Here is a 26,548-nt window from a genome sequence, read left to right on the forward strand (position 1 = left end):
GTGGGTGGAGGAAGTTAAGCCAGATAGAATAGTTATTTGCTCTGACTCATGTGCAGTGTTAATGAGTCTCCAGTCCTTTAGCTCACGTAGCAGACAACACCTGCTTTATGAGGTGCTACAAACCCATGGCAGGATTAAACAGATGGGTATTCAGATAAGATTTACTTGGGTTCCAGCCCATGTGGGGGTTGAGGGGAACAAGGCTGTAGATGAACAGGCTAAACAAGCACTTAGTAGTGGGGATGTTGATGTTGAAGTGTCAATGAGCAAGGCAGAGGCAAAAAGACTGATATATACAGTGATGGTGCAGAGATGGCAGGAGCAGTGGAATATAAATAATAAGGGAAGGCATTTATTTCAGGTACAGAGGAAAGTCGGGGAGGGGAGGACGGCAGGAAGGGACAGAAGAGAGGAGGCTATTTTTACAAGATTAAGGGTGGGACACAGCCAGTTGAATAAGACATTAAACGTGATAGGAAAGCATCCATCAGGAAAGTGTGATTATTGTCAGGAAATAGAGACTGTGGAGCATGTATTGCTACAGTGTGGGCAGTATCAGAGGGAAAGAGAGAGGATGAGATTTAGTATGAGGGAGAAGGGGATACAGACAATTAGTTTAAAGAGTATATTGAGCAGAATGTCATTAGATATAGTCTCAAATATTTAGTTGTATTTTTTAAGAGAAACGGGGTTGGCAGGTAGGATTTAGTTTCTCCCTGTCTCTGACCCACATTCCAGTACGGTAGGTGGCGGTAATGCACCATAATGTTGGATGCCAACCGCCGATAAACCCCACTTAAGAAGAAGAAGCGACAACCAGCCTCATTGTATCAGAAGAGAGATGCTCACATATGAAAGGGGATCTAGCTACAGTAGCTAGAGGAAACGAAACCCACCTGATTAGTCTTTGACTGGAACAGCAATGGTCAAGATCACTTTCCTGTCCGTCGCGGGACAGAAAGTCGAGAAGGAGAATGATGGAGAAAAGACCGAAATTCTCATAACCCATCCGATGGTAAGTTAGTGATGCATTTTCGTTGTGGTTGAAACATGATATCGCTTTGTGTGCATTGCCCTTCGATAAAACATAGCTAGCTAGCGCTACCTCCAGTAATTATTGACTCGCGCGCGGTGGGCTGTCAAGCGTCTGCGGGGAATTTAACTTGAAATTTACCAGCACACTGAAGAACGCGGCAGGAGCATTTTAACCTTGTTTGAGATCAGAGCAGCCATTGCCATTTGGCAGGAAACGATGCTGTGCGGCTAACAAGCTATTTGTGGAAATGTCTGCACTTTGCCAAATAGTCTACTAAATAGTCTAGTGACTGAACAAAGGGGAACTGCTAGCATCATTACTATTGAACATAGTTACGTGGATGTTCTTAGACAAATTAGCTTTATCAACATCAATTATTTAGGCCAACGTTAGGCTATGAGAATGTAACGCCGATGTTGTCAACATTGGAGTTAAATTATTAGCTGTAAGAACCTAAATCAAGAAGGATCAAATTATTACTTTTGCTCTAAGCATAAACCTATAATGATTGTTGTGGATTATGAAGAATTATCTCTTGGCAAATGTGAATGGATTACAAGAAAAACATGTTTACCAAACACAGGCAGCAGACAAAATGGCAGATGGAGGTTACTGCTGCTTGCCATGCAAGTTCATATTTCATAAGCAGCATCACTGTGCCAACAGTAGGCTACAGTTCTCAACTTGTGATGTAGTGGTTCTAGGAAAGCTTTGCTTCCCAGCATCCTGCTGTTTCAAATCCAATCAAATATGCTTTGCTTTCAGACAGCCCCTTGCAGACAATAATGAGCTACAACGAAAGCCTTAGAAGTGTATTTGATCAAAGGTTAGAAGGATGCATCTTAACCAATTAGGGTGTATGTGTGCCTGTTTTTTTCTCAAGGGTATGTTGGCAGTGGTCTATTGGCCATTACCATCTATAGGGTTTGTTGGAAATGTAGACAGACCATTGTCACATTCTCAGTCCATGTAAGGCCCTCTTATCTCAATCAGTGGGGAAGGAGAACACTGGTAGCTATCTGCCTCTGTGGGGAACACACACACACACACTGACAGACAGACACACACACACACACACACACACACTGACAGACACACACTGACAGACACACACACACACTGACAGACACACACACAGACACTGACAGACACACACACACACACTGACAGACACACACAGACACTGACAGACACACACACACACACTGACATACACACACACACACACACTGACATACACACACACACACACACTGACAGACACACACACACACACTGACACACACACACTGACAGACACACACACACACACACTGACAGACACACACACACACACACTGACAGACACACACACTGACAGACACACACACACACTGACAGACACACACACACTGACAGACACACACACACACTGACAGACACACACACACACTGACAGACACACACACACAACGACAGACACACACACACAATGACAGACACACACACACACAATGACAGACACACACACACACAATGACAGACACACACACACACAATGACAGACACACACACACAATGACAGACACACACACACACTGACAGACACACACACACACTGACAGACACACACACTGACAGACAGACACACACACACACTGACAGACACACACAGACATCGAAAATGATGCCTATCCCTTTGTCCGTGTGCATCTTATCTCCTAGTTTATCCTTCAGCACAGGTTGTCATAGCACCAAGGTTTTTGGTTTGATAGTCTGTGAGCTGTTTTCATATGCAGGCAATAGCAACGTCAGGAGAATTTCACTCCAAGTACCAGCTAAGAATAACTTGCTTTGTTGTCTCCTACGCACAGAGCTCATCCTCCAGGATAAATGTACCTGTAGAACCACCTTTCCACCCACGTAGTTGAACATATACGGTAGAAAGGATTTCCGCTCACATCAGTCACATGTTATGTTAATTATCGTAAATGGTTACGTGAGTGGTGTAGACTACTATCGTGTGCCTCGTGCCAACCCGTGCCACCCTGTCAACACACCGGTTGAGCATGTAGCAGAGGCAGATGGTGTGAGAGACATGGGGTGGCGTTACACTCTGTCTTAGAAGTGCCACGTTACTAACCACTTTGTCATCCCTCTCTCTGCCAACCACGTTGCTGTTTCCCTGCTAAAACGTGCAGATTTATTCCACCTAGCGTAATTATAGCTGAAGGTTTCAGGATTCACTTTTGTATAATCATCTTTCTATCTAAGAGCAGGAGGGGGGTGATAATTAAGTAAGTAAGCCTTGGACAAGTAAGCTTTGTCTTGAGTTTGTTCTGTAGCATGAGGCAGCTTGATGTAGAAGTGCACCCCCTGGACAGGACACTAGCCTGGTGTAACATGCATGTGTGTGTATTCATGTATGTGACCCTGTGTCTCTCCCTGTCCCCCTGTCAGGAGGATGATGAGGAGCTGGTTTTGCCTCTGCGCTCCCGGAGGTCTCCTCTGAACGGCCTATGCTGCCTGACCTCTGGCCTGGTGGTCTTCATGTCTGGCCTGGTGTTGGCCTCCATCTATGTCTACCGCTACTACTTCATACCTCAGGTACCTGGCACCTTCATACAGTGTCTCAGTACAGTGACAGTATGAGACAACACTGATGATACCACTTAGGACTATATGTCTAACTACTCTATACTATACTCTATGGTCCTATCTTTTGATGTGGGATTTCTAAATGTGCATCCTGGTGTAACTGTCTCTGATGGTGGTGGTGTTATGATGTACAGTTGAGATCAGAGTTTTCCATTTGTTTATCAGCACATTGGTCCTTCTATCCCAGTCGTGGATCATGATAATGAAGACTGATCATGAAGATGATAGTTAGTGATAGCCTTGCTAACGGTTCCCCTGTGCCTTGACCTAGATCCCAGAGGAGAGTCTGTTCCACTGCAGGGTTCGTTATGAAGACTCTGTGTACGCTCCTCTGAGAGGCAGACAGGAGCTGGAGGAGAACGTGGGCATCTACCTGGAAGACAACTATGAGCAGATCAGCGTGCCTGTGCCCCATTTTGGAGGAAGCGACCCCGCTGACATCATCCACGACTTTCACAGGGTGAGGAGGACTAGGCACATGTACACGCACGCGCACACCTCTTGTAGGATGTAGAGTCAATCAGCCAGGTTTTTACAGTTTTAATTAGTTATTTTTCTCTGTCTATGTCACCAGGGACTGACTGCCTACCATGACATCACTCTGGACAAATGCTATGTCATCGAGCTCAATACCACCATCGTCATGCCCCCACGGAACCTCTGGGAACTGCTGGTCAATGTTAAGGTAACATAAATCCTGTCTCTCTCTCACTTTCTGTCTGAGATACCATCTCTCATTTTCCACATCCTATTATGTTCTCTCTCCGCTCTCCCTTCTGTCTCTGTCCCTCTCTCCGCTCTCCCTTCTGTCTCTGTCCCTCTCTCCGCTCTCCCTTCTGTCTCTGTCCCTCTCTCCGCTCTCCCTTCTGTCTCTGTCCCTCTCTCCGCTCTCCCTTGTCTCTGTCCCTCTCTCTGCTCTCCCTTCTGTCTCTGTCCCTCTCTCCGCTCTCCCTTCTGTCTCTGTCCCTCTCTCCGCTCTCCCTTCTGTCTCTGTCCCTCTCTCCGCTCTCCCTTCTGTCTCTGTCCCTCTCTCCGCTCTCCCTTCTGTCTCTGTCCCTCTCTCCGCTCTCCCTTCTGTCTCTGTCCCTCTCTCCGCTCTCCCTTCTGTCTCTGTCCCTCTCTCCGCTCTCCCTTCTGTGTCTGTCTGTCGCTCTCTCGCTCTCTCGCTCTCAATTCAATTCAAAGTGCTTTATTGGCATGGGAAACATATCTTTACATTGCCAAAGCAAGTGAAATAGATAATAAACAAAAGTGAAATAAACAATAAAAAATGAACAGTAAACATTACACTCACAAAAGTTCCAAAGGAATAGAGAAATGTCAAATGTCAGATTATGGCTATATACAGTGTTGTAATGATGTGCAAATAGTTAAAGTACAAAAGGGAAAATAAAGAAACATAAATATGGGTTGAATTTACAATTGTGTTTGTTCTTCACTGGTTGCCCTTGTGGCAACAGGTCACAAATCTTGCTGCTGTGATTGCACACTGTGGTATTTCACCCAATAGATATGGGAGTTTATCAAAATTGGATTTGTTTTTAGAATTATTTGTAGGTCTGTGTAATCTGAGGGAAATATGTCTCTAATATGGTCATACATTTGGCAGGAGGTTAGGAAGTGCAGCTCAGTTTCCACCTTATTCTGTGGGCACATAGCCTGTCTTCTCTTGAGAGCCAGGTCATCCCTATGGCGACCTTTCATAATAGCAAGGCTATGCTCACTGAGTCTGTACATAGTCAAAGCTTTCCTTAATTTTGGGTCAGTCACAGTGGTCCGGTATTCTGCCACTGTGTATTCTCTGTTTAGGGCCAAATATCATTCTAGTTTGCTCAGTTTTTTTGTAAATTCTTTCCAATGTGTCAAGTAATTCTCTTTTAGTTTTCTCATGATTTGGTTGGGTCTAATTGTGTTGTTGTTGTTGTTGTCCTGGGGCTCTGTGGGGTCTGTTTGTGTTTGTGAACAGAGCCCCAGGACCAGATTGCTTAGGGGACTCTTCTCCAGGTTCACCTTTCTGTAGGTGATGGCTTCGTTATGGAAGGTTTGGGAATCGCTTCCTTTTAGGTGGTTGTGGAATTTAACGGCTCTTTTCTGGATTTTGATAATTAGCGGGTATCGGCCTAATTCTGTTCTGCATGCATTATTTGGTGTTTTATGTTGTACATAGAGGATATTCTTGCAGAATTCTGCATGCAGTCTCAATTTGGTGTTCGTCCCATTTTGTGAATTCTTGGTTGGTGAGCGGATCCCAGACCTCACAACCATAAAGGGCAATGGGTTCTATAACTGATTCAAGTATTTTTAGCCAGATCCTAAGTGGTATGTCAAATTTTATGTTCCTTTTGATGGCGTATAAGGCCCTTCTTGCCTTGTCTCTCAGATCGTTCACAGCCTTGTGGAAGTTACCTGTGGTGCTGATGTTTAAGCCTGGCTAGGTATAGTTTTTTGTGTGCTCTAGGGCAACGGTGTCTAGATGGAATTTGTATTTGTGGGCCTAGCAACTGGACCTTTGTTGGAACACCATTATTTTTGTCTTACTGAGATATATTGTCAGGGCCCTGGTCTGACAGAATCTGTGCAGAAGATCTAGGTGCTGCTGTAGGCCCTCCTTGGTTGGTGACAGAACACCAGATCATCAGCAAACAGTAGACATTTGACTTCAGATTCTAGTAGGGAGAGACCTGGGTGATGCAGATTGTTCTAGTGGCCTCGCCAATTCGTTGATGTGTGTGTGTGTGTGTGTGTATATATATATATATATATATGTGTACAGTTGAAGTTGGAAGTTTAGATACATTTAAACTAAGTTTTTCACAATTCCTGACATTTAATCCTAGGTCAGTTTAATCCTAGGTCAGTTAGGATCGCCACTTTATTTTAAGAATGTGAAATGTCAGAGAGAATGATTTATTTAAGCTTTTATTTCTTTCATTACATTCCCAGTGGGTCAGAAGTTTACATGCACTCAATTAGTATTTGGTAGCATTGCCTTTAAATTGTTTAACTTGGGTCAAACGTTTCGGGTAGCCTTCCACAAGCTTCCCACAATAGGTTGGGTGAATTTTGGCCCATCCCTCCTGACAGAGCTGGTGTAACTGTGTCAGGTTTGTAGGCCTCCTTGCTCGCACACACTTTTTCAGTTCTGCCCACATATTTTCTATAGGATTGAGGTCAGGGCTTTGTGATGGCCACTCCAATACCTTGACTTTGTTGTCCTTAAGCCATTTTGACACAACTTTAGAAGTATGCTTGGGGTCATTGTCCATTTGGAAGACCCATTTGCGACCAAGCTTTAACTTCCTGACTGATGTCTTGAGATGTTGCTTCAATATATCCACATAATTTTCCTTCCTCATGATGCCATCTATTTTGTGAAGTGCACCAGTCCCTCCTGCCACAAAGTACCCCAACAGCATGATGCTGCCACCCCAGTGCTTCACGGTTGGGATGGTGTTCTTCGGCTTGCAAGCAACCCCCTTTTTCCTCCAAACATAACGATGGGCATTATGGCCAAACAGTACAATTTTTTTTTTATCAGACCTGAGGACATTTCTCCAAAAAGTACGATCTTTGTCCCCATGTTCAGTTGCAAACCGTAGTCTGGCTTTTTTATGGTGGTTTTGGAGCAGTGGCTTCTTCCTTGCTGAGCGGCCTTTCAGGTTATGTCGATATAGGACTCGTTTTACTGTGGATATAGATACTTTTGTACCCGTTTCCTCCAGCATCTTCACAAGGTCCTTTGCTGTTGTTCTGGGATTGATTTGCACTTTTTGCACCAAAGTACGTTCATCTCTAGGAGACAAAATGCGTCTCCTTCCTGAGCGGTATGACGGCTGCGTGGTCCCATGGTGTTTATACTTGCGTACTAATGTTTGTACAGATGAACATGAACCTTCAGGCGTTTGGATATTGCTCCCAAGGATGAACCAGACTTGTGGAGGTCTACAATCTTTTTTCTGAGGTCTAGGCTGATTTCTTTTGATTTTCCCATGATGTCAAGCAAAGAGGCAATGAGTTTGAAGGTAGGCCTTGAAATGCATCCACAGGTACAGCTCCAATTGACTCAAATGATGTCAATTAGCCTATCAAAAGCTTCTAAAGCCATGACATCATTTTCTGGAATTTTCCAAGCTGTTTAAAGGCACAGTCAACTTAGTTCATGTAAACTTCTGCCCCACCGGAATTGTGATACAGTGAATTATAAGTGACGTAATCTGTCTGTAAACAATTGTTGGAAAAATTACTTGTGTCATGCACAAAGTAGATGTCCTAACCGACTTGCCAAAACTATAGTTTTGATCTGGTGGTCTTCTATCCACACCTTGATTGACCCTGCTGTGTGGCATGGTGCATTGTCCTGCTGGAAAAACCAATCCTCAGAGTTGGGGAACAATGTCAGAGCAAAAGGAAGCAAGTTTTCTTCCAGGACAACCTTGTATGTGGCTTGATTCATGCGTCCTTCACAAAGACAAATCTGCCCGATTCCAGCCTTGCTGGAATTTGCACCCCCAGATCATCACCGATCCTCCACCAAATTTCAAAGTGGGTGCGAGACACTGTGGCTTGTAGGCCTCTTCAGGTCTCCGTCTAACATTAGACGACCAGGTGTTGGGCAAAGCTGAAAATTGGACTCATCAGAGAAGATGACCTTATTCCAGTCCTCTACGGTTCATTCCTTATGGTCTTTTGCAAACCTCAGCCTGGCTTTTCTTTGCTTCTCATTAATGAAGGGCTTTTTTCTAGCTTTGCACGACTTCAGCCCTGCCCCTAGGAGCCTGTTTCGAACCGTCCTCGCCGTGTACTTCACCCCAGCTGCCGTTTGCCATTCTTTTTGTAGGTCACTTGATGTCGTCCTACGGTTGTTGAGTGACAGTCAAATGATTTGGGGGTCATCCCGGTCAGTAGAGAGTTGTTTTCGCCCTCTGCCAGTCTGTAGCTTTGTTGTTCCCAATGTCTGCTGCTTGACCTTGTTCTTATGAACCGCTGTCTTTGAAATTTTAAGGATGGAAGCAACCTGACGCTCACTGTATCCCTCTGCCAGTAAAGCCATAATTGAACCCTTCTATTCCTCACTCAAAACTTTCCTTTTCATCTCTTTTGGCATGGTCAATAGTTATTTTTTGATTAATATTACTTTTGAAGTACTATTAGCACTGTTTTTGCCATCCAGCTGTTCCTATTGCAAGAGGATAGTGATGACCACAGCAGTGGTTTTTATACTTTTCCTCGTTAAATAAGATTTGTCTCAGATGATCACCTAATCAGTACCTAATTCAGTAGAATGAGGTGTGCCTGTGTTGGAATTCAACAGACACTGGAATGGAATGGCTGTCATACATGTAGAGATGCTGATTTAAGAAAAATGTGCAGTGTTCTCTTAATTTTTTCCAGAGCTGTATATATATGTATGTATGTTTATATATGTGTGTGTGTGTGTGTATATGTATACAGTTAAAGTCGGAAGTTTACATACACTTAGGTTGGAGTCATTAAAACTCATTTTTCAACCATTCCACAAATGTCTTGTTAACAAACTATAGTTTTGGCAAGTCGGTTAGGACATCTACTTTGTGCATGACACAAGTGATTTTTCCAACAATTGTTTGCAGACAGATTATTTCACTTATAATTCACTGTATCACAATTCCAGTGGGTCAGAAGTTTACATACACTAAGTTGACTGTGCCTTTAAACAGCTTGGACATTTTCAGAAAATGATGTCATGGCTTTAGAAGCTTTTGATAGGCTAATTGACATCATTTGAGTCAATTGGAGGTGTACCTGTGGATGTATTTCAAGGCCTACCTTCAAACTCAGTGCCTCTTTACTTGACATCATGGGAAAAATCAAAAGAAATCAGCCAAGATCTCAGATTTTTTGGGGGGACCTCCACAAGTCTGGTTCATCCTTGGGAGCAATTTCCAAACGCCTGAAGGTACAGTGTTCATCTGTACAAACAGTAGTACGCAAGTATAAACACTGTGGGACCACGCAGCCGTCATACCGCTCAGGAAGGAGACGCGTTCTGTCTCCTAGAGATGAACGTACTTTGGTGTGAAAAGTGCAAATCAATCCCAGAACAACAGCAAAGGACGTTGTGAAGATGCTGGAGGAAACGGGTACAAAAGTATCTATATCCACAGTAAAAACGAGTTCTATATCGACATAACCTGAAAGGCCGCTCAGCAAGGAAGAAGCCACTGCTCCAAAACTGCCATAAAAAACCAGGCTACGGTTTGCAATTGCACATGGGGACAAAGATCGTACTTTTTGGAGAAATGTCCTCTGGTCTGATGAAACAAAAATAGAACTGTTTGGCCATAATGCCCATTGTTATGTTTGGAAGAAAAAGGGGGTTGCTTGCAAGCCAAAGAACACCATCCCAACCGTGAAGCACGGGAGTGGCAGCATCATGCTGTGGGGGTGCTTTGCTGCAGGAGGGACTGGTGCACTTCACAAAATAGATGGCATCATGAGGAAGGAAAATTATGTGGATATATTGAAGCAACATCTCAAGACATCAGTCAGGAAGTTAAAGCTTGGTCGCAAATGGGTCTTCCAAATGGACAATGACCCCAAGCATACTTCCAAAGTTGTGGCAAAATGGCTTAAGGACAACAAAGTCAAGGTATTCCCACAGGGGGCCAGTATGAAAAATAAAAAACGAATGTATGCACTCACTAACTGTAAGTCACTCTGGAAAAGAGCGTCTGCTAAATGACTAAAAATGTAAATGTATTGGAGTGGCCATCGCAAAGCCCTGACCTCAATCCTATAGAACATTTGTGGGCAGAACTGAAAAAGCTTGTGCGAGCAAGGAGGCCTACAAACCTGACTCAGTTACACCAGCTCTGTCAGGAGGAATGTGCCAAAATTCACCCAACTTATTGTGGGAAGCTTGTGGAAGGCTACCCGACACGTTTGACCGAAGTTAACCAATTTAAATGCAATGCTACCAAATACTAATTGAGTGTATGTAAACTTCTGATCCACTGGGAATGTGATGAAATAAATAAAAGCTGAAATAAATCATTCTCTCTACTATTATTCTGACATTTCACATTCTTAAAATAAAGTGGTGATCCTAACTGACCTAAGACAGGGAATTTTTACTAGGATTAAATGTCAGGAATTGTGAAAAACTGAGTTTAAATGTATTTGGCTAAGGTGTATGTAAACTTCTGACTTCTACTGTGTGTGTGTTGAAGAGGCTTGGGCTCAAGCTGCATCCCTGTCTCACCCTACGGCCCTGTGGAAAGATATTTGTTTTTTGCCAAAGATAACCGTGAAGGAGCTGCAAAGCTCCACAGCGGAGATTGGAGTATCTGTCCATAGGACCACTTTAAGCCGTACACTCCACAGAGCTGGGCTTAACGGATGAGTGGCCAGAAAAAAGCCATTGCTTAAAGAAAAAAATAAGCAAATCGTTTGGTGTTCGCCAAAAGGCATGTGGGAGACTCCCCAAACATATGGAAGAAGGTACTCTAGTCAGATGAGACTAAAATTGATTTGAGACTGGGACAGAGGTTCACCTTCCAGCAGGACAATGATCCTAAGCATACTGCTAAAGCAACACTCGAGTGGTTTAAGGGGAAACATTTAAATGTCTTGGAATGGCCTAGTCAAAGCCCAGACCTCAATCCAATTGGGAATCTGTGGTATGACTCAAAGATTGCTGTACACCAGCGGAACCTTGAAGAATGGGCAAAAATCCCAGTGGCTAGATGTGCCAAGTTTATAGAGACATAGCCCAAGAGACTTGCAGCTGTAATTGCTGCAAAAGGTGGCTCTACAAACTATTGACTTTGGGGGGGTGAATAGTTATGCACGCTCAAGTTTTCTGTTTTTTTGTCTTGTTTATTTCCAGGTGTTCTGGGTCTCTGTTTTTGATTGGATAGGTTTCTCAATTTCTTAGGTTTTTACATTCTTCATCAAACCATTTGTCGTCATTGTTAATTTTGAAATTGTTAGATTTGATAGGGAAGCTGAGAGGTCAAATATACTGTTTAGGTTTTCTATTGCCAAGTTTACGCCTTCACTATTACAGTGGAACGTTTTGTCCTTGAAGTTGTCTAAAAGGGATTTAATTTGTTGCCTAATTGTTTTTTAGTAGGTTTCTACACTACTTTCCTTCCATCTATAACATTTCTTAATATTGTGCAGTTCCTTTGGCTTTGATGCCTCATGATTGAGTATTGCTCTGTTCAAGTAGACTGTGATTTTGCTGTGATCTGGTAGAGGTGTCAGTGGGCTGACTGTGAACACTGAGAGACTGGGTTGAGGTCAGTGATAAAGTAATCTACAGTACTACTGCCAAGGGATGAGCTGTAGGTGTACCTACTGTAAGAGTCCCCTCAAAGCCTACGATTGACTATGTACACACCCAGCATGCGACAGAGCTGCAGGGGTTGTGACCCGTTTTTGTTGGTTGATTTGTCATAGTTGTCTCTAGGGGGGCATATTTGGGAGGCAATGCTGTCACCTCCAGGTAGGTGTTTGTCCCCCTGTGTGCTGAGGGTGTCAGGTTCTTGTCCAGTTCTGGCATTTAGGTCGCCACAGACTAGTACATGGCCCTGGTCCTGGAAATGGTTGATCTCCCCCTCTAGGATGGAGAAGCTGTCATCGTTTAAAGTATGGGGATTCTATTGGGGAATATAGGTAGCACACATGAGGACATTCTTCTCTGTTGAGATAATTTCCTTATTCATTTCTAGCCAGAGTCTCTTCCCTGTTTCACACCTGGTAGTTTGGTGGATGGGCCTTCCAGCTCTCTGTAACTTAGGGGGCAACCAGTGGGTCCATCTCCTCTATACCATGTTCGCTGTAGAATGTCAATGTCTGTATTTCCAATTTCTTTGAAGTCTGGGTTCCTCCTCTCTCTCATCTCCCTTCTCTCTTTTCCTCTTTCTCTTTCTGAACTCTAACCCTGTCTACCTCCCCCTCTCTGTCTTTAGAAGGGGACGTACCTGCCCCAGACATACATTATCCAGGAAGAGATGGTCGTGACGGGGAAGGTTCACAACATGCGCCAGCTGGGGCCCTTCATCTACCGCCTGTGTAACGGCAAGGACACGTACCGTCTGAAGCGCCGCGCCCGCAGACGTAAGTTGGGGAGATGTGATGGAGAGGGGGAGGTTCAGAGCCTTGTATAAGGTTTTGCGGGTCACTCAGGGTCTGAATGGTCTATCTTTTCTCTTGTCTAATAAAAGCTTTTCACTGTTTGACTTGTAGGCGTCAACAAACGGGAAGCGGCGAACTGCCATCGCATCCGCCACTTTGAGAACACGTTTGTTGTTGAGACGGTCATCTGTGATTGAGCGTAAACTGTTACCCCACCATGACCGCCACGCACGACACCCCAAGGCACAGCCACCTCTCCAGCCACTGTAGCGCATCCCTGTGTAGATACTTTGAATTACGTTTCAGTTGCACTTGAACTATGGTTTTGTTCCTTTTTTGGTATGTTTTACTGTCTCTTATAAAAAAAGTTCATTTTTGTAATTGTCAGTAGTGATGTTTTCCTTGTGTTTCCTGGCTGCAATAATACATGTTTTTCTCTGTGATTTACCTTGGCTGAAATAGTTTCATGTAGCAGAACCACTAAGCTAATTATAATGGGGGGGTTCCACTTAAGATAACTGTGTGACTGCCTCTGTTGTCAGGGGAGACAACCGTTTCCATGTGTTGTCAAGGTGACTGTACTTGATTTCCCTGCTCTTGAAATTACTGCTCATCCCTGTTCGTTTTGTAATAGGACCCTGTGCTAAGGCATGAAATCTTGCTACTCAGCAAACACCCGACCTAATGTTGTGCCGCATCGCTCTCAGCTTTATCTCTTGCTCTTTGTCTCACTCTGTTTCTCTGTCACTGTTTCTCTGTCCCAGCACACCTCCTCTTGCTTCTTTCTCTTTCAGCTGATCTTTCTTCTTCTTTAGCTCAGTCACCCAATCGGACTAAGGTAAAAAAAAATTGAATGTGAGTTTAAGAAACAGTGTCCCTACAAAGTGAAATAGACAAATTGGCCATTATTAGTCTTTGTGCACGTTTGCACCTGTATGTAAGTAGTCTAGAATCATGTATATGACATTAAATACCTGCTCTTCACTTACTGTGTGTAGTTATATGTAATGTAGCAGATTATTTCCAGCCAAGCTGCCCTTCCCCCTGTGAAAGCTTCAAAGTTTCTCCCTCCTTTTTGATGCCCCTCTTATCACCTCTTCATGATTTGTTCTTTCTTTTGGGGGAGGCCGAGCCTCTCCCCCTTCGTTTGCACTCTTTATCAACGCTTCTGTGAGTCGTTCTAGTAGAATTCTGTCTTGATTTTCCCCCCTGCATGTGTGTTTCTCTGTAAGCGAAAAACTGCACTGTTAGAATCTTTTATAAACCACGTTTAAAGCCTTGGTCCAGAGTCAGAGACTGGACTAAAGTAATGACTGCTGTAAGGGAGTTTATTATATAATATGTTAATCTATACCTTAGACTGGTCTGTATATTTTGTCTACTGGTGAAGTCTTATCTGTGAATAAAGTAGTTAAAACACCTGGGGGCTTCTGTTTGTTCTTTCTAAATAACTGCTAGTTGTTTCTGTATTGTGGGCATCATTGGGACATTTGGCTGTCCCGGGTCACTTTGGCTCTGTGCCACCAGCTTTGTTTCATTGTCTAGAGGTAACGGATCATATTATGTGTCAGTGGTGAAAGTGTGAAACCAGACTGCTATCTGTGCTATGTAGGTTAAAGTGGAGAGTTGTGGTATGATATGAGGTGTCTTTTAGTAAGGTAAAGTGAAAACAAATCTCATGCACTGACCTGTTTGGGCTTAGTGGAAAAGCATCTGATTTTTACACAGTTAATTGAGCTGTGTGATGTCATTTTTAGATGAGAAAATGTAGATACTGGCTAACAACATGTAGAGCCTTTTTAGACTACACATATGTTACATAGCCTATATCCAGTCAAAATACACTGCTTGATTAGTGTTTTCTTAGGCCTAAAGGCATTGTCTTTCGTAAGATAGTGTGATGATTCCCCCTGCACTGATGTTTGAGGGGACAAGCGTTGCAAAGGAGTGACGCCACCTGTCGGAAGACAATGGCTCAAAGTATGAATTTATTTGCATGCTATCTTTACACTGGCTTTCCTGTATTAGACTCCATAGTGACTCCTTATGTACAGACTGTCTGCCATATAGCGTGGACACAGATGCCCCTCCATGTGGCAGGGCTCTGAGCCACAGAGCTGTTGGATGGCTGCTGCTGCCTGCCTGGGTCCTCAGCCAGGATACTCATGAATTATCAACAAAGTCACATGACTGTCTGATGTTCGAACCACTCAACAGCAGGAAATGTTGGTCACCCGGCCCCACGTGGATGAAAGCAGAATTGAAAGCCTTAGTAATTGTCAGTACTTTTGGAAAAGTGACTGAGGTCGATGTACAAAACCTACATACAGTAAATGTCAATGACTGCGGTCTTATTAACCATCAAAATCACATGAAGATAAGAGGTTGTAAAGTGTTTATTAAATAAAACCTATTATATGAGCACATCTTAAAAGTACAGATGAGCGCAAGAGATTAACTGTTACCCAATTTTTTGGGGGGACAAAATATAATTGAACATTTAACTATAAATTGTGGAATATTTAGGAACACATGTTGATGCAGTTACCTCAAACTAGTTTTCTCACTCACTGTGTCCTCATCCCTCATCTACTTTCATGTGATCTGGCCAGAGAAACCCTCTTTCTTCTTCCAGAAAGCATCTAAAGAGAAGTAGTACAACAGTGGATCTAGACAACAGTTGACGCTGGCCAGACAGAACATGGGCATGACAGCCTCCCTGATTCTGAGCGTAAGCACGATGGAGAATGGCAGGAAGAAGACAATAAACATCAGAAGGTTGATGGTGAAGATCATCATGACGTTCATCTTGTTGTTGACCCTGGCGGCATCGCTGAGGTGCCTGCGTAGCGTCCAGTACACCATGGCGGTGGAGACCACGTTGACCCCCAGCATGGCGAACACCAGCCCTGACTGCACGTAACCAGCGATCGGCACATCCACGGCACATCCATGAGTTGTCCACTCAAAGCATTTGTCAGTGGCGTTACAGCTCTTAATCTGACTGATCTTGTAGAGGGCCTCTGGGATGTTGACCGCCACGATCAGGACCCAGATGAAGACACAGGCCTTCCAGGCGTTGGTGGTGGTGCGGAGGTGGCGGGTTCTTAGAGGGTAGACCACAGCCAGCAGCCTGTCCAGGCCAATGAAGGTGATGAAGACGGTGTTGGAGCGGATGTTGTTGCGGAACAGCATAGTGGTGGCCGTGCAGGCCTGGATGCCCAGGGGCCAGGTGCCCGTGGCGTAGAAGTAGACCCGGGTGGGCATGGAGAGCACCAGCAGCAGGTCGGACAGAGCCAGGTGGCTCATGAAGACAGCGCTGGAGGATTTGAGGCCGTGGTGGCGGACCAGAACCCATAGCAACAGGCGTTGAGCGGCAGGCCCAGCACCACCACACAGCCGTACACCGCGGCAGAGGCTGTATACACGGCATTCACACAACTCAGCTCCGGAGCGCTGTCCTCTAAGGTATTGTTGGTGTTGTTCATGGTACTGTATCTCTGCTCCTTTAAGACAGACACAGCTGTGTGTGTCTGTGCATGTGAACTGAAAAGAGACAGAAACCACACCAAACCAGCAGCTCAGTGCTCTGGTTACCAGTTCCTACCAGAGCGGTCTGTGTAGAGGTTGAGCTGATCTTTACTCTGTTTTTTTAATACAAGTGTTGAAACAATTGTTGAAACAGGAAGTGAGGGTGCTTTTTTTTTTTTATCTCAGGAAGGGCCTGCCATCCTTTCTGCTAATCTGTTTGAAGACTCTTGATAACAGGAAGTATCTCTGAACTCTCTGACCTATACAGACAGTCATCATTTGTTTTGCCAAAAGTGAGTTATTCGTAGTGAATAATTAAAAACAAACAGATGATGATCAAGAGCAACTGTCTAAAACATTGAAATACCGTTTTAGATTTTAAATGGTCTGGATGTACACATTTGTGCTGGCTAGATTGCAGTGGTGGAAAAAGTACCCAATTTATATACTTGAGTAAAAGTAAAGGTACCTTATTAGAAAATGACTCCAGTTAACGTTTTAAATATACTTAAGTATCAAAAGTAAAAGTGTAAATCATTTCAAATTCCTTATATTAAGCAAACCAGACGGCACCATTTTCTTGTGTTTTCAATTTACGGATCGCCAGAGGCACACTCCAACACCCAGACATAACTTACAAACGAAGCATTTGTGTTTGTGAGTCCGCCAGATCAGAGGCAGTAGGGCTGACTAAGGATGTTCTCTTGATAAGTGAGTGAATTGGACCATTTTCCTGTCCTGCTAAGCATTCAAAATGTAACTTTTGGGTGTCAGGGAAAATGTTTAGAGTAAAAAGTACATTATTTTCTTTAGTGAAGTAAAAGTCAAAAATATAAATAGTAAAATAAAGTACAGATACCCCAAAAAACTACTTAAGAAGTACTTTAAAGTATTATTACTAAACTGCTAGATTGAGAGTGGTTGGCTTACATCTGAACAGTCCATATCTGAACAATGTATAATTATGTATATGCTTCTATTCAGTATGAATAAATTACACGACTCAGGGTTGTAAATCCCATGCCTTTTGTTGATCAGATTAGTTAGTGTTAGATATGCCCTCTGAGATCTTCTGTGGAACCTCTATGAATCTCAGCCTCCTAAAGGGTAAGACTTGTATGAGGTCACAGGTGTGATGAGTGAGAATACAATAGAACATAAACTTGAAGGTTGGATGATTGATTTGAAAACATTGTGTTGGCCATTCATTCATTCATTCTTCAAGAGTCTTTCATGAGACTTGTCTCCTCTCTCTGCTGTGGGGATCTGAGTTTCCCATTTCCCAGATAGAGGTAATAGCCATCCATCTACAGGGGAAGCATCTCCACCCTGCTCTCCACTCTGCACGCGGCAAGAAGTGATAAGCCACATCTATCTAGCAAGTCCTATCGATTTCCAGTGACCTGGGTGTCTGATCCTGTCTCTCCGGGTCCCTTGACCTTGATGTTGTCCATCGGACGCTGGTTGATTTCCCGGGGCTTTGCCACCATGTTCCCTCTAATGGACATCCTCCTCCTCTCCTGGCTGGCAGTCAGCAGGTTCTCCTTCAGGATGAGGTAGTAGCAGACCCCGTCCGTCAGACAGTTGACGCTGCTCAGACAGGTGCTGATGTGGACGAAGTCTCTGAGGGGGTTGATGACGCCCGGGTCCTCTGTGCGGTTCTTGGCCAGGAAGTAGACGACTGCGGCCACGTGGTAGGGGATGAAGCACAGCAGGAAGGCCACCAGGTTGCTCAGGACGATCTTCACAGACTTGTTGTCCCTCAGCTTCTCGTCCAGCGGGTACCGACGCCGCATGTTACTCAGGATCTGCATCACGCACACTGAGAAGAACACCATAGTGATGGTGCTGATTGTGAACACCGTCTCCATGGTGACGATGATCCATTTCTTCTCCCAGGTTTCTCTGGAGAATTTCTCGAAACACCTGGTTTCGTTGCCGTTGTGCAGGCTGGTGGTGTTTTTGTTGTGGAGCTCATAGACGGGCATGGTGAAAGCGAATACCGTCACCCACACGGCCAGGCATACCATGGCAGCCTTCCGTGGCGAGCGCAGACGCTTGCCGTTGAATGGAAACCGCAGAGAAACATAGCGGTCGCCCGAGATGCACACGATCAGTATGATGCTCCCATAGATGTTGACGAACACCAGGCTCTCCAGGAAGGTGCAGAAGCCCATGCTCAGGCCCCAGGTGCGGCCGTAGGCGTACATCTTGAAGGGCAGAGAGAAGATGAGAAGGCTGTTGTTGATGATCAGACTGCTGAGGTACACCGTGGACTCAGTCCATCGACGGATCCTGAAGAGGAGGAGCCACAGAGCGGCCAGGTTGAGGGGAAAACCCACAAGGAATGTGGGGACATAGACGATCCACTGGATATAGCACACGTCCCTTTCACACAGTGCCATTTTACTGCAAACAGAGAGGGAAATATAATACACATATAAATGTAATTGCACTTTTCACTTACGACACAATGCTTTTTAACCAATACAAGAGGCATCAATCGGGATGGTCATTGAGCAAGAGTAAAGAGATGTATAGGTATAGTTAGGGATTTTGGCAATGAAGCATGCCAGCTTTTCTTGTAGACTTCCAGTCATTGCGCTAACGCTAGTTAGCAACTGTGCTAACACAAGTTAGCAACTTCCTTCAAAATGAACACAGAGACATAAAAATGGTATCCATGTGTTCATCTGACTCTGTGGAAGAAGATAAAGATCCTCTTTGCCAAAATCCTGAACTATCCATTTAAAGGGAAATTTCACAGTTGTTCTACTACATATTCATCATTTTCTGCACCATCCCAACATCAATATAATGTGAAAATGGCGTGTTTCTATGTTTTGTAGTAGAAAAGATAGGAAGATAAGTATTTCCAATGACATCATCAACCAATTGGTAGCCAATGCCTACTCATAATTGGTTAAACTCACATGATGCACACCAATGCATATTCACACTATCTTTTTTACTACAAAACATAGAAATGCACCATTTTCACATATGTTGATGTTGGGGTGGAGCTGGAGATGATGAATATAAAGTTGAAAACGTAACTATCCCTTTAACTGTATGCTACATGTTATGTCAACTTGAGGGGATATCCTGTAGTAAAGCTCAAGTGCATTGGAAGATAATTAAGCAACTAATCATTTGGACGACTAATGCCATCTCATAGACTAGGCATAGTGTTACTACCTAGTAGACTACTGTAACTGATTTCATCTTAGTGTAACAGGCATGACCTTTTTAGAGGTCCACCACTAAGTGGCAGTACTTAATTCCTCTGTAACCCTATAAAAGGGCAAAGGAATTGGCCATCTTGGAAGCCATTTTACCTAAGATTCTGGGATGATCTCAGTTGCACACTCCTCGTGTCCTCTCTTCTCATGTCCTTCTCAAAACCCATTGGAGGACAAGTTCAGAGGGGCGGGACCTCTGGTTTTCTCATCCAATGGGTTTTGAGAAGGAAACGAGGAGCGAGGACATGATGAGAGCGCAATTGAGATCTTCCCTCTCTTGGGCCATGTCAAAAATGATCTATTATATTGACAAGATAGTCCAGTGACCACGTTAACAATGGAAATACATGTCCTCAAAGATGGAAGGCAGGCGTGAGGAGGCAAGATCAGGTGGGACCATTCTACCCAATGAGAGGGGCAGATATGCGTGTGAACAACAGATATAAAGTCATTTTTTTCAAAGAGTTATATTCCAAATAAAAACTATTATATTTTGTATTTGGTTGTGCTTCTTAGTTTGGAACTAGTCTTTGCTCCTGTCTAAACCAAGGGGTTGGCGTACAGCTACTGTCCATGACTACTGGGCACAGATGTCAGCTCTAGTTCTGATTGACATTTGGTTGAGTTGTCAACTAACATGAATTCAACGTCAAATCAACACAAATGTCACCATGTCATTGGAATTAAGTTAAAATTTGGGTGAAAGAAATATGAAATTCCCTTACGTTGATTACTTTTTTCAAATCCAATCAGTTTTCCACGTTGATTCAACGTCCTCACATTGAATTTTTGGGTTGAAATGACGTGGAAACAACGTTGATTTAACCTGTTTTTGCCCAGTGGGATGTCACATTAGGTTGTAGCCTACCAATGTCATTTAACATTTAAGTCATTTAGCAGACACTCTTATCCAGAGTGACTTACAAATTGGTGCATTCAACTTAGGATAGCCAGTGGGACAACCACCCCCTTTATTTTTATGTATTTATTTAATGGGAGTGGGGGGGTAGAAGGATTACTGTTATACTATTCCAGGTATTCCTTAAAGAGGTAGGGTTTCAAGTGTCTCTGGAAGGTGGTCAGTGACCCCGCTGTCCTGGCGTCGTGTGGGAGCTTGTTCCACCATTGGGGTGCCAGAGCAGCAAATAGCTTTGACTGGGCTGAGCGGGAACTGTGCTTCCGTAGAGGTAGGGGAGCTAGCAGGCCAGAGGTGGATGAACGTAGTGCCCTCGTTTGCGTGTAGGGTCTGATCAGAGCCTGAAGGTAAGAAGGTGCCGTTCCCCTCACAGCTCCGTAGGCAAGCACCATGGTCTTGTAGTAGATGTAAGAGTGGCTTGCGAAAGTATTCATTTACATTTACATTTAAGTCATTTAGCAGGCGCTCTTATCCAGAGCGACTTACAATATTATTTTTTGGGGGTTTATACCATTTGATTTACACAACATGCCTACCACTTCGAAGATGCAAAATATATTTTTTTGTGAAACAAACAAGAAATAAGACAAAAAAACTGAAAACTTGAGCATGCATAACTATTCACCCCTCCAAAGTCAATACTTTGTAGACCCACCTTTTGCAGCAATTACAGCTGCAAGTCTCTTGGGGTATGTCTATATAAGCTTGGCACATCTAGCCACTGGGATTTTTGCCCATTCTTCAAGTTGGATGGGTTCCACTGGTGTACAACAATCTTTAAGTCATACCACAGATTCTCAATTGGATTGAGGTCTGGGCTTTGACTAGGCCATTCCAAGACATTTAAATGTTTCCCCTTAAACCACTCAAGTGTTGCTTTAGCAGTATGCTTAGGGTCATTGTCCTGCTGGAAGGTGAACCTCTGTCCCAGTCTCAAATATCTGGAAGACTGAAACAGGTTTCCCTCAAGAATTTCCCTGTATTTAGCGCCATCCATCATTCCTTCAATTCTGACCAGTTTCCCAGTCCCTGCCGATGAAAAACATCCCCACAGCATGATGTTGCCACCACCATGCTTCACTGTGTGGATGGTGTTCTCAGAGTGATGAGAGGTGTTGGGTTTGCGCCAGACATAGCGTTTTCCTTGATGGCCAAAATGCTCAATTTTAGTCTCATCTGACCAGAGTACCTTCTTCCATATGTTTGGGGAGTCTCCCACATGGCTTTTTGCGAACACCAAACGTGTTTGCTTATTTTTTTCTTTAAGCAATGGCTTTTTTCTGGCCACTCCTCCGTAAAGCCCAGCTCTGTGGAGTGTACAGCTTAAAGTGGTCCTATGGACAGATACTCCAATCTCTGCTGTGGAGCTTTGCAGCTCCTTCAAAGTTATCTTTGGTCTCTTTGTTGCCTCTCTGATTAATGCCCTCCTTGCCTGGTCCGTGAGTTTTGGTGGGCGGCCCTCTCTTGGCAGGTTTGTTGTGGTGCCATATTCTTTCAATTTTTTAATAACGGATTTAATGGTGCTCCGTGGGATGTTCAAAGTTTCTGATATTTTTTTATAACCCAACCCTGATCTGTACTTCTCCACAACTTTGTCCCTGACCTGTTTGGAGAGCTCCTTGCTCTTCATGGTGCCGCTTGCTTGGTGGTGCCCCTTGCTTAGTGGTGTTGCAGACTCTGGGGCCTTTCAGAACAGGTGTATATATACTGAGATCATGTGACAGATCATGTGACACTTAGATTGCACACAGGTGGACTTTATTTAACTAATTATGTGACTTCTGAAGGTAATTGGTTGCACCAGATCTTATTTAGGGGCTTCATAGCAAAAGGGGTGAATACATATGCACGCACCACTTTTCCGTTATGTATTTTTTAGAATTTTTTGAAATAAGTAATTTTTTTCATTTCACTACACCAATTTGGACTATTTTGTGTATGTCCATTACACGAAATCCAAATAAAAATCCATTTAAATTACAGGTTGTAACGCAACAAAATAGGAAAAAACGCCAAGGGGGATGAATACTTTTGCAAGGCACTGTATGCACATAAATATGTCAGTGTATATTTAGTACAGTTTTATAACTATGTCCACTGTTGACATGGAAACAAGGAGATAGTTGCCCACCCAGAGGTTAATGCATGGACAGTTTATTCAACACCATAAGCAAATCAGCAAACACATTATGTTTACTTGCATCATATTAAGATATTTATATTTAAAAAATAGAGAAATGAAAAGGGAGAATTGTTCTTGAATGATTATTCACATTGAAAATAGAGTTGCAGATCAAAATAAAGTTTTTGTTAACTATAATTAAATAATTTTGCCTATTGAACAGTGATTATATTTGCTCAACACCAAATCTACTGTTCGGGCAACCTGGACTCAGGGGTAGACATAATATAGTAAACGTTAATCCGAAACTCTCCAATTAGTATAAACTACATGACCAAAAGTATGTGGACATCTGCTCGTCGAACATCTCATGGAGTTGTCCAACCTTTGCTGCTATAATAGCATCCACTCTTCTGGGAAGGCTTTCCACTAGATGTTGGAATATTGCTGCCTATGGCTTGATTTAGAAATAGTGATATTTGGGGGATGATTTCCTTTTCAAATAACTGAAAGTGAGAGGTTGTAATCTGAATAAAGGGAAAAAGGCCTTTCTTGAACATTGGGTGAGACAATCTTACTAATTTGCTAGAGAACCAGTTCGGATTTAAGTATAACTTTTGTATGACTGAAGCTTTTAGTGATAGGTCTAATGCTTTAATATTTAATCATTTCTGTCCAGCCGATTTTTACGCGCTACGCGCTTCAGCACTTGGTGGTCCCTTCTGTGATCTTATGTGGCCAACCATTTCGCGGCTGAGCCGTTGTTGCTCCTAGACATTTCCACTTCACAATAACAGCACTTACAGTTGACTGGGGCAGCTCTAGCAGAGCAGAAATTTGACGAACTGACTTGTTGGAAACGTGGCATTCTATGACGGAGCCACGTTGAAAATCACTGAGCTCTTCATCAGTAAGGCCATTCTACTGCCAATGTTTGTCTATGGAGATTGCATGGCTGTTTGCTCGATTTTATACAGCTGACAGCAACGGGTGTGGCTGAAATAGCCGAATCCACTAACTGGAAGGGGTGTCCACATACTTTTGTATATATAGTGTATGTTACGTTTCATATGGTATGTATACATTTTTGGATGTCCATCATCCATTTCATATGATATGTTACGATTACAATTCGTATGATATGTTACGAATTGCAATTGGTACAATATGTTACGGAAATGCAAAACATATGATATGTTACAAATTCCAATTTGTTGTTGCTAACACTAGCTAGGTGGCTAACACTAACGTTAGCTTGGTGGCTAACATTAGCTAGGCTAGGGGTTAAGGTTAGGGTTAGCTAACATGCTTAGTAGTAGAAAAGTATATAAAAAGTAGTAAGTAGTTGCAAAGTTGCTAATTAGATAAAACGCTAAAGTTGTCCGTGATGAAATTTAACACGCAACCTTTGGGTTGCTAGACGTTCAGGTTATGAGCCCACCCACCCAGACCATCCACCTTACTCCACCCAAACCATCCACTTTACTTTAAATGAAAACTCCACCCAAAAATATATTTTGTTTCATTAGTCCATTGTTGATATAGTCCCAAAATGTTTTGCATGTCAGCTATCAAGTTTCCAAGACATACAGTGCATTCGGAAAGTATTCACACCCCTTCGCTTTTTCCACATTTTGTTACATTACAGCCTTATTCTAAAATTGATTAAATTATTTTTCCCCCTCATCAATCTACACACAATACCCCATTGTAGTAAAAACAGGTTTTTAGAAATTTTTGCAAATGTATTAAAAATAAAAAATGGAAATACCTTATTTACATAAGTATTCAGACCCTTTGCTATGAGACGTCGAAATTAAACTCAGGTGCATCCTGTTTCCATTGATCATCCTTGAGATGTTTCTACAACTTGATTGGAGTCCACTTGTGGTAAATTCAATTGATTGGACATGATTTGGAATGGCACACACCTGTCTATATAAGGTCCCACAATTGACTGTGCATGGCAGAGCAAAAACCAAGCCATGAGGTCGAAGAAATTGTCCGTAGAGCTCTGAGACAGTGTTGTGTCGAGGCACAGATGTGGGGAAGGTTACCAAAACATTTCTGCAGCATTGAAGGTCCCCAAGAACACAGTGGCCTCCATCATTCTTAAATGGAAGAAGTTTGGAACCACCAAGACTCTTACTAGAGCTGGCCACCAGGCCAAACTGAGCAATTGGGGGAGAAGGGCCTTTGTCAGGGAGGTGAACAAGAACCCGATAGTCACCCTGACAGAGCTCCAGAGTTCCTCTGTGGAGATGGAATAACCTTCCAGAAGGACAACAATCTCTGCAGCACTCCACCAATCAGGCCTTTATGGTAGGGTGGCCAGACGGAAGCCACTCCTCCGTAAAAGGCACACGACAGCCCACTTGGAGTTTGCCAAAAGGCACCTAAAGGACTCTCAGACCATGAGAAACAAGATTCTCTGGTCTAATGAAACAAAGATTTAACTATTTGGCCTGAATGCCAAGCGTCACGTCTGGAGGAAACCTGGCACCATCTCTAAAAACCAGTTTTTGCTTTGTCATTAAGGGGTATTGTGTGTAGATTGATCAGAATAATAAAAAACAATTGAATCCATTTTAGAATAAGGCTGCAACTTAACAAAATGTGGAAAAAGTCAAGGGGTCTGAATACTTTCCGAATGCACTGTATAACTTAAAAAATACAGACATTTTAAAGTTATGCATCTTGAAAACTTGATTGCTGACATGCAAAACATTTTGGGACTATATCAACAATGGACAAATGAAAGTAAGCTTTTGTGTTATGTAACCACACCGAACGTAAGAAATTATACTAATTTGAGTGTCCCAGATTTAAGTTTAGTATGTTAAGTTTACTCTATGAGACCATGCTGGTTCGGGATGTTTAGTTAAAAACTGACTTCTGAACAAATGACTTTATAGAACTGAACAGTGATTTTCCCCCTTTGTAGAAAGTCCCTGTGTTTAAAATGTGTTTCCATTGTTTTAGGGATAGTGACATTTAAATTTGTCAAGATGATTTAGGATTATTATTATTATCTCACAACCGCATGGCAGAAACCGCAGGTGAATGTAAATGTAGGATGTGCTTTTAATTCTATAAGGCAGTGATGAACTGGGAGCAAAACTCCTGTCCAAAAGTATTACAGTAGGCTACAGAAAAAAACACTCACCGAAGTCGCGTTGGGATAATTATCTTGTCTCAACTAGAACCGAACCTTTTGGCTTTGAGTCGTTGTTTGGTAAGACACACTTTAACCTACAATAGACAGCCTATGTCATGCCAATACTTCTTCCTCTGACTAATAGTGAAACCGTTGTACGCCTGCTTTCCCTCTCAAAAACAAATAACCGCCACTAACTGTACTGCACCTGCAATCTGCTATAGGCTAGTGCCGCTTTTGTTGACTCGTTTGCATAGTTAAAGAAAAACAGTCATAAAGTATTGTGTGGTTTGAGCACATAGCATGGCAAACAAGTTCTGCTTAGGCCACACTCACATGGTTTAGCATGCTCTGTCGTTTTTTTAAAATGTGAAACTTTTCACTGCCTTTGTAAGATATGTGGGTTAACAGAAGGGGTTTCCCATTGACATATATACATTTCCCACGCAGGTTGGAGTTTTTCATTTAGTATTTTCTAGAAGAAACAAGCTGTATAGGAAAAGTTGTTCAATTGTAAATCTTCATCTTTTTAATCATGATTCCAACAACTGTCATTGCTCATGCACACATTCACATACAGTATGAGTGGGTGACTGTCTGGGAAAGTCTGAAACAGTGTAATATAATGTTATCGTTTCGTGTGAAGAGGCACTAGAGGGAGCCACAGGAACAGTCAGGGGACATCTTGAGGACACTGTCAGGAGCCAACTAAAATTAATGTTTGTGTGTGTGTGTTTGAAATATGATTACTAAATATGAAATCTAGCTCTCTTGCCTGAAAGTAGAA

The 26,548-nt window shown here is 43.0% G+C and overlaps 2 protein-coding genes and 1 pseudogene across 2 annotated transcripts; 1 reads left to right on the forward strand and 2 right to left on the reverse strand.

Moving 5' to 3' along the window:
* Window positions 1–814: 814 nt before the first annotated feature.
* LOC121566904 (integral membrane protein 2C-like) lies at window positions 815–14,214 on the forward strand. The gene is made up of 6 exons (XM_041876817.2): window positions 815–1,015; window positions 3,476–3,622; window positions 3,945–4,133; window positions 4,248–4,358; window positions 12,628–12,775; window positions 12,905–14,214. The coding sequence occupies exons 1-6, from the start codon at window positions 923–925 to the stop codon at window positions 12,988–12,990; spliced, it is 774 nt and encodes a 257-aa protein (XP_041732751.1). The 5' UTR covers window positions 815–922; the 3' UTR covers window positions 12,991–14,214.
* A 957-nt stretch (window positions 14,215–15,171) lies between these two features.
* Window positions 15,172–16,866, reverse strand: LOC121567197 (annotated as a pseudogene).
* A 308-nt stretch (window positions 16,867–17,174) lies between these two features.
* LOC121566906 (lysophosphatidic acid receptor 6-like) lies at window positions 17,175–25,857 on the reverse strand. Its single transcript, XM_041876818.2, has 2 exons — window positions 25,771–25,857; window positions 17,175–18,733 (listed from the first exon to the last, which is right to left on the reverse strand). Exon 2 carries the CDS (start codon window positions 18,727–18,729, stop codon window positions 17,710–17,712), a length of 1,020 nt encoding a protein of 339 aa, XP_041732752.1. The 5' UTR covers window positions 18,730–18,733; window positions 25,771–25,857; the 3' UTR covers window positions 17,175–17,709.
* Between the last annotated feature and the right edge of the window lie 691 nt (window positions 25,858–26,548).

Source organism: Coregonus clupeaformis, chromosome 5, assembly GCF_020615455.1.
Source record: "Coregonus clupeaformis isolate EN_2021a chromosome 5, ASM2061545v1, whole genome shotgun sequence".
Taxonomy (NCBI): domain Eukaryota; kingdom Metazoa; phylum Chordata; class Actinopteri; order Salmoniformes; family Salmonidae; genus Coregonus; species Coregonus clupeaformis.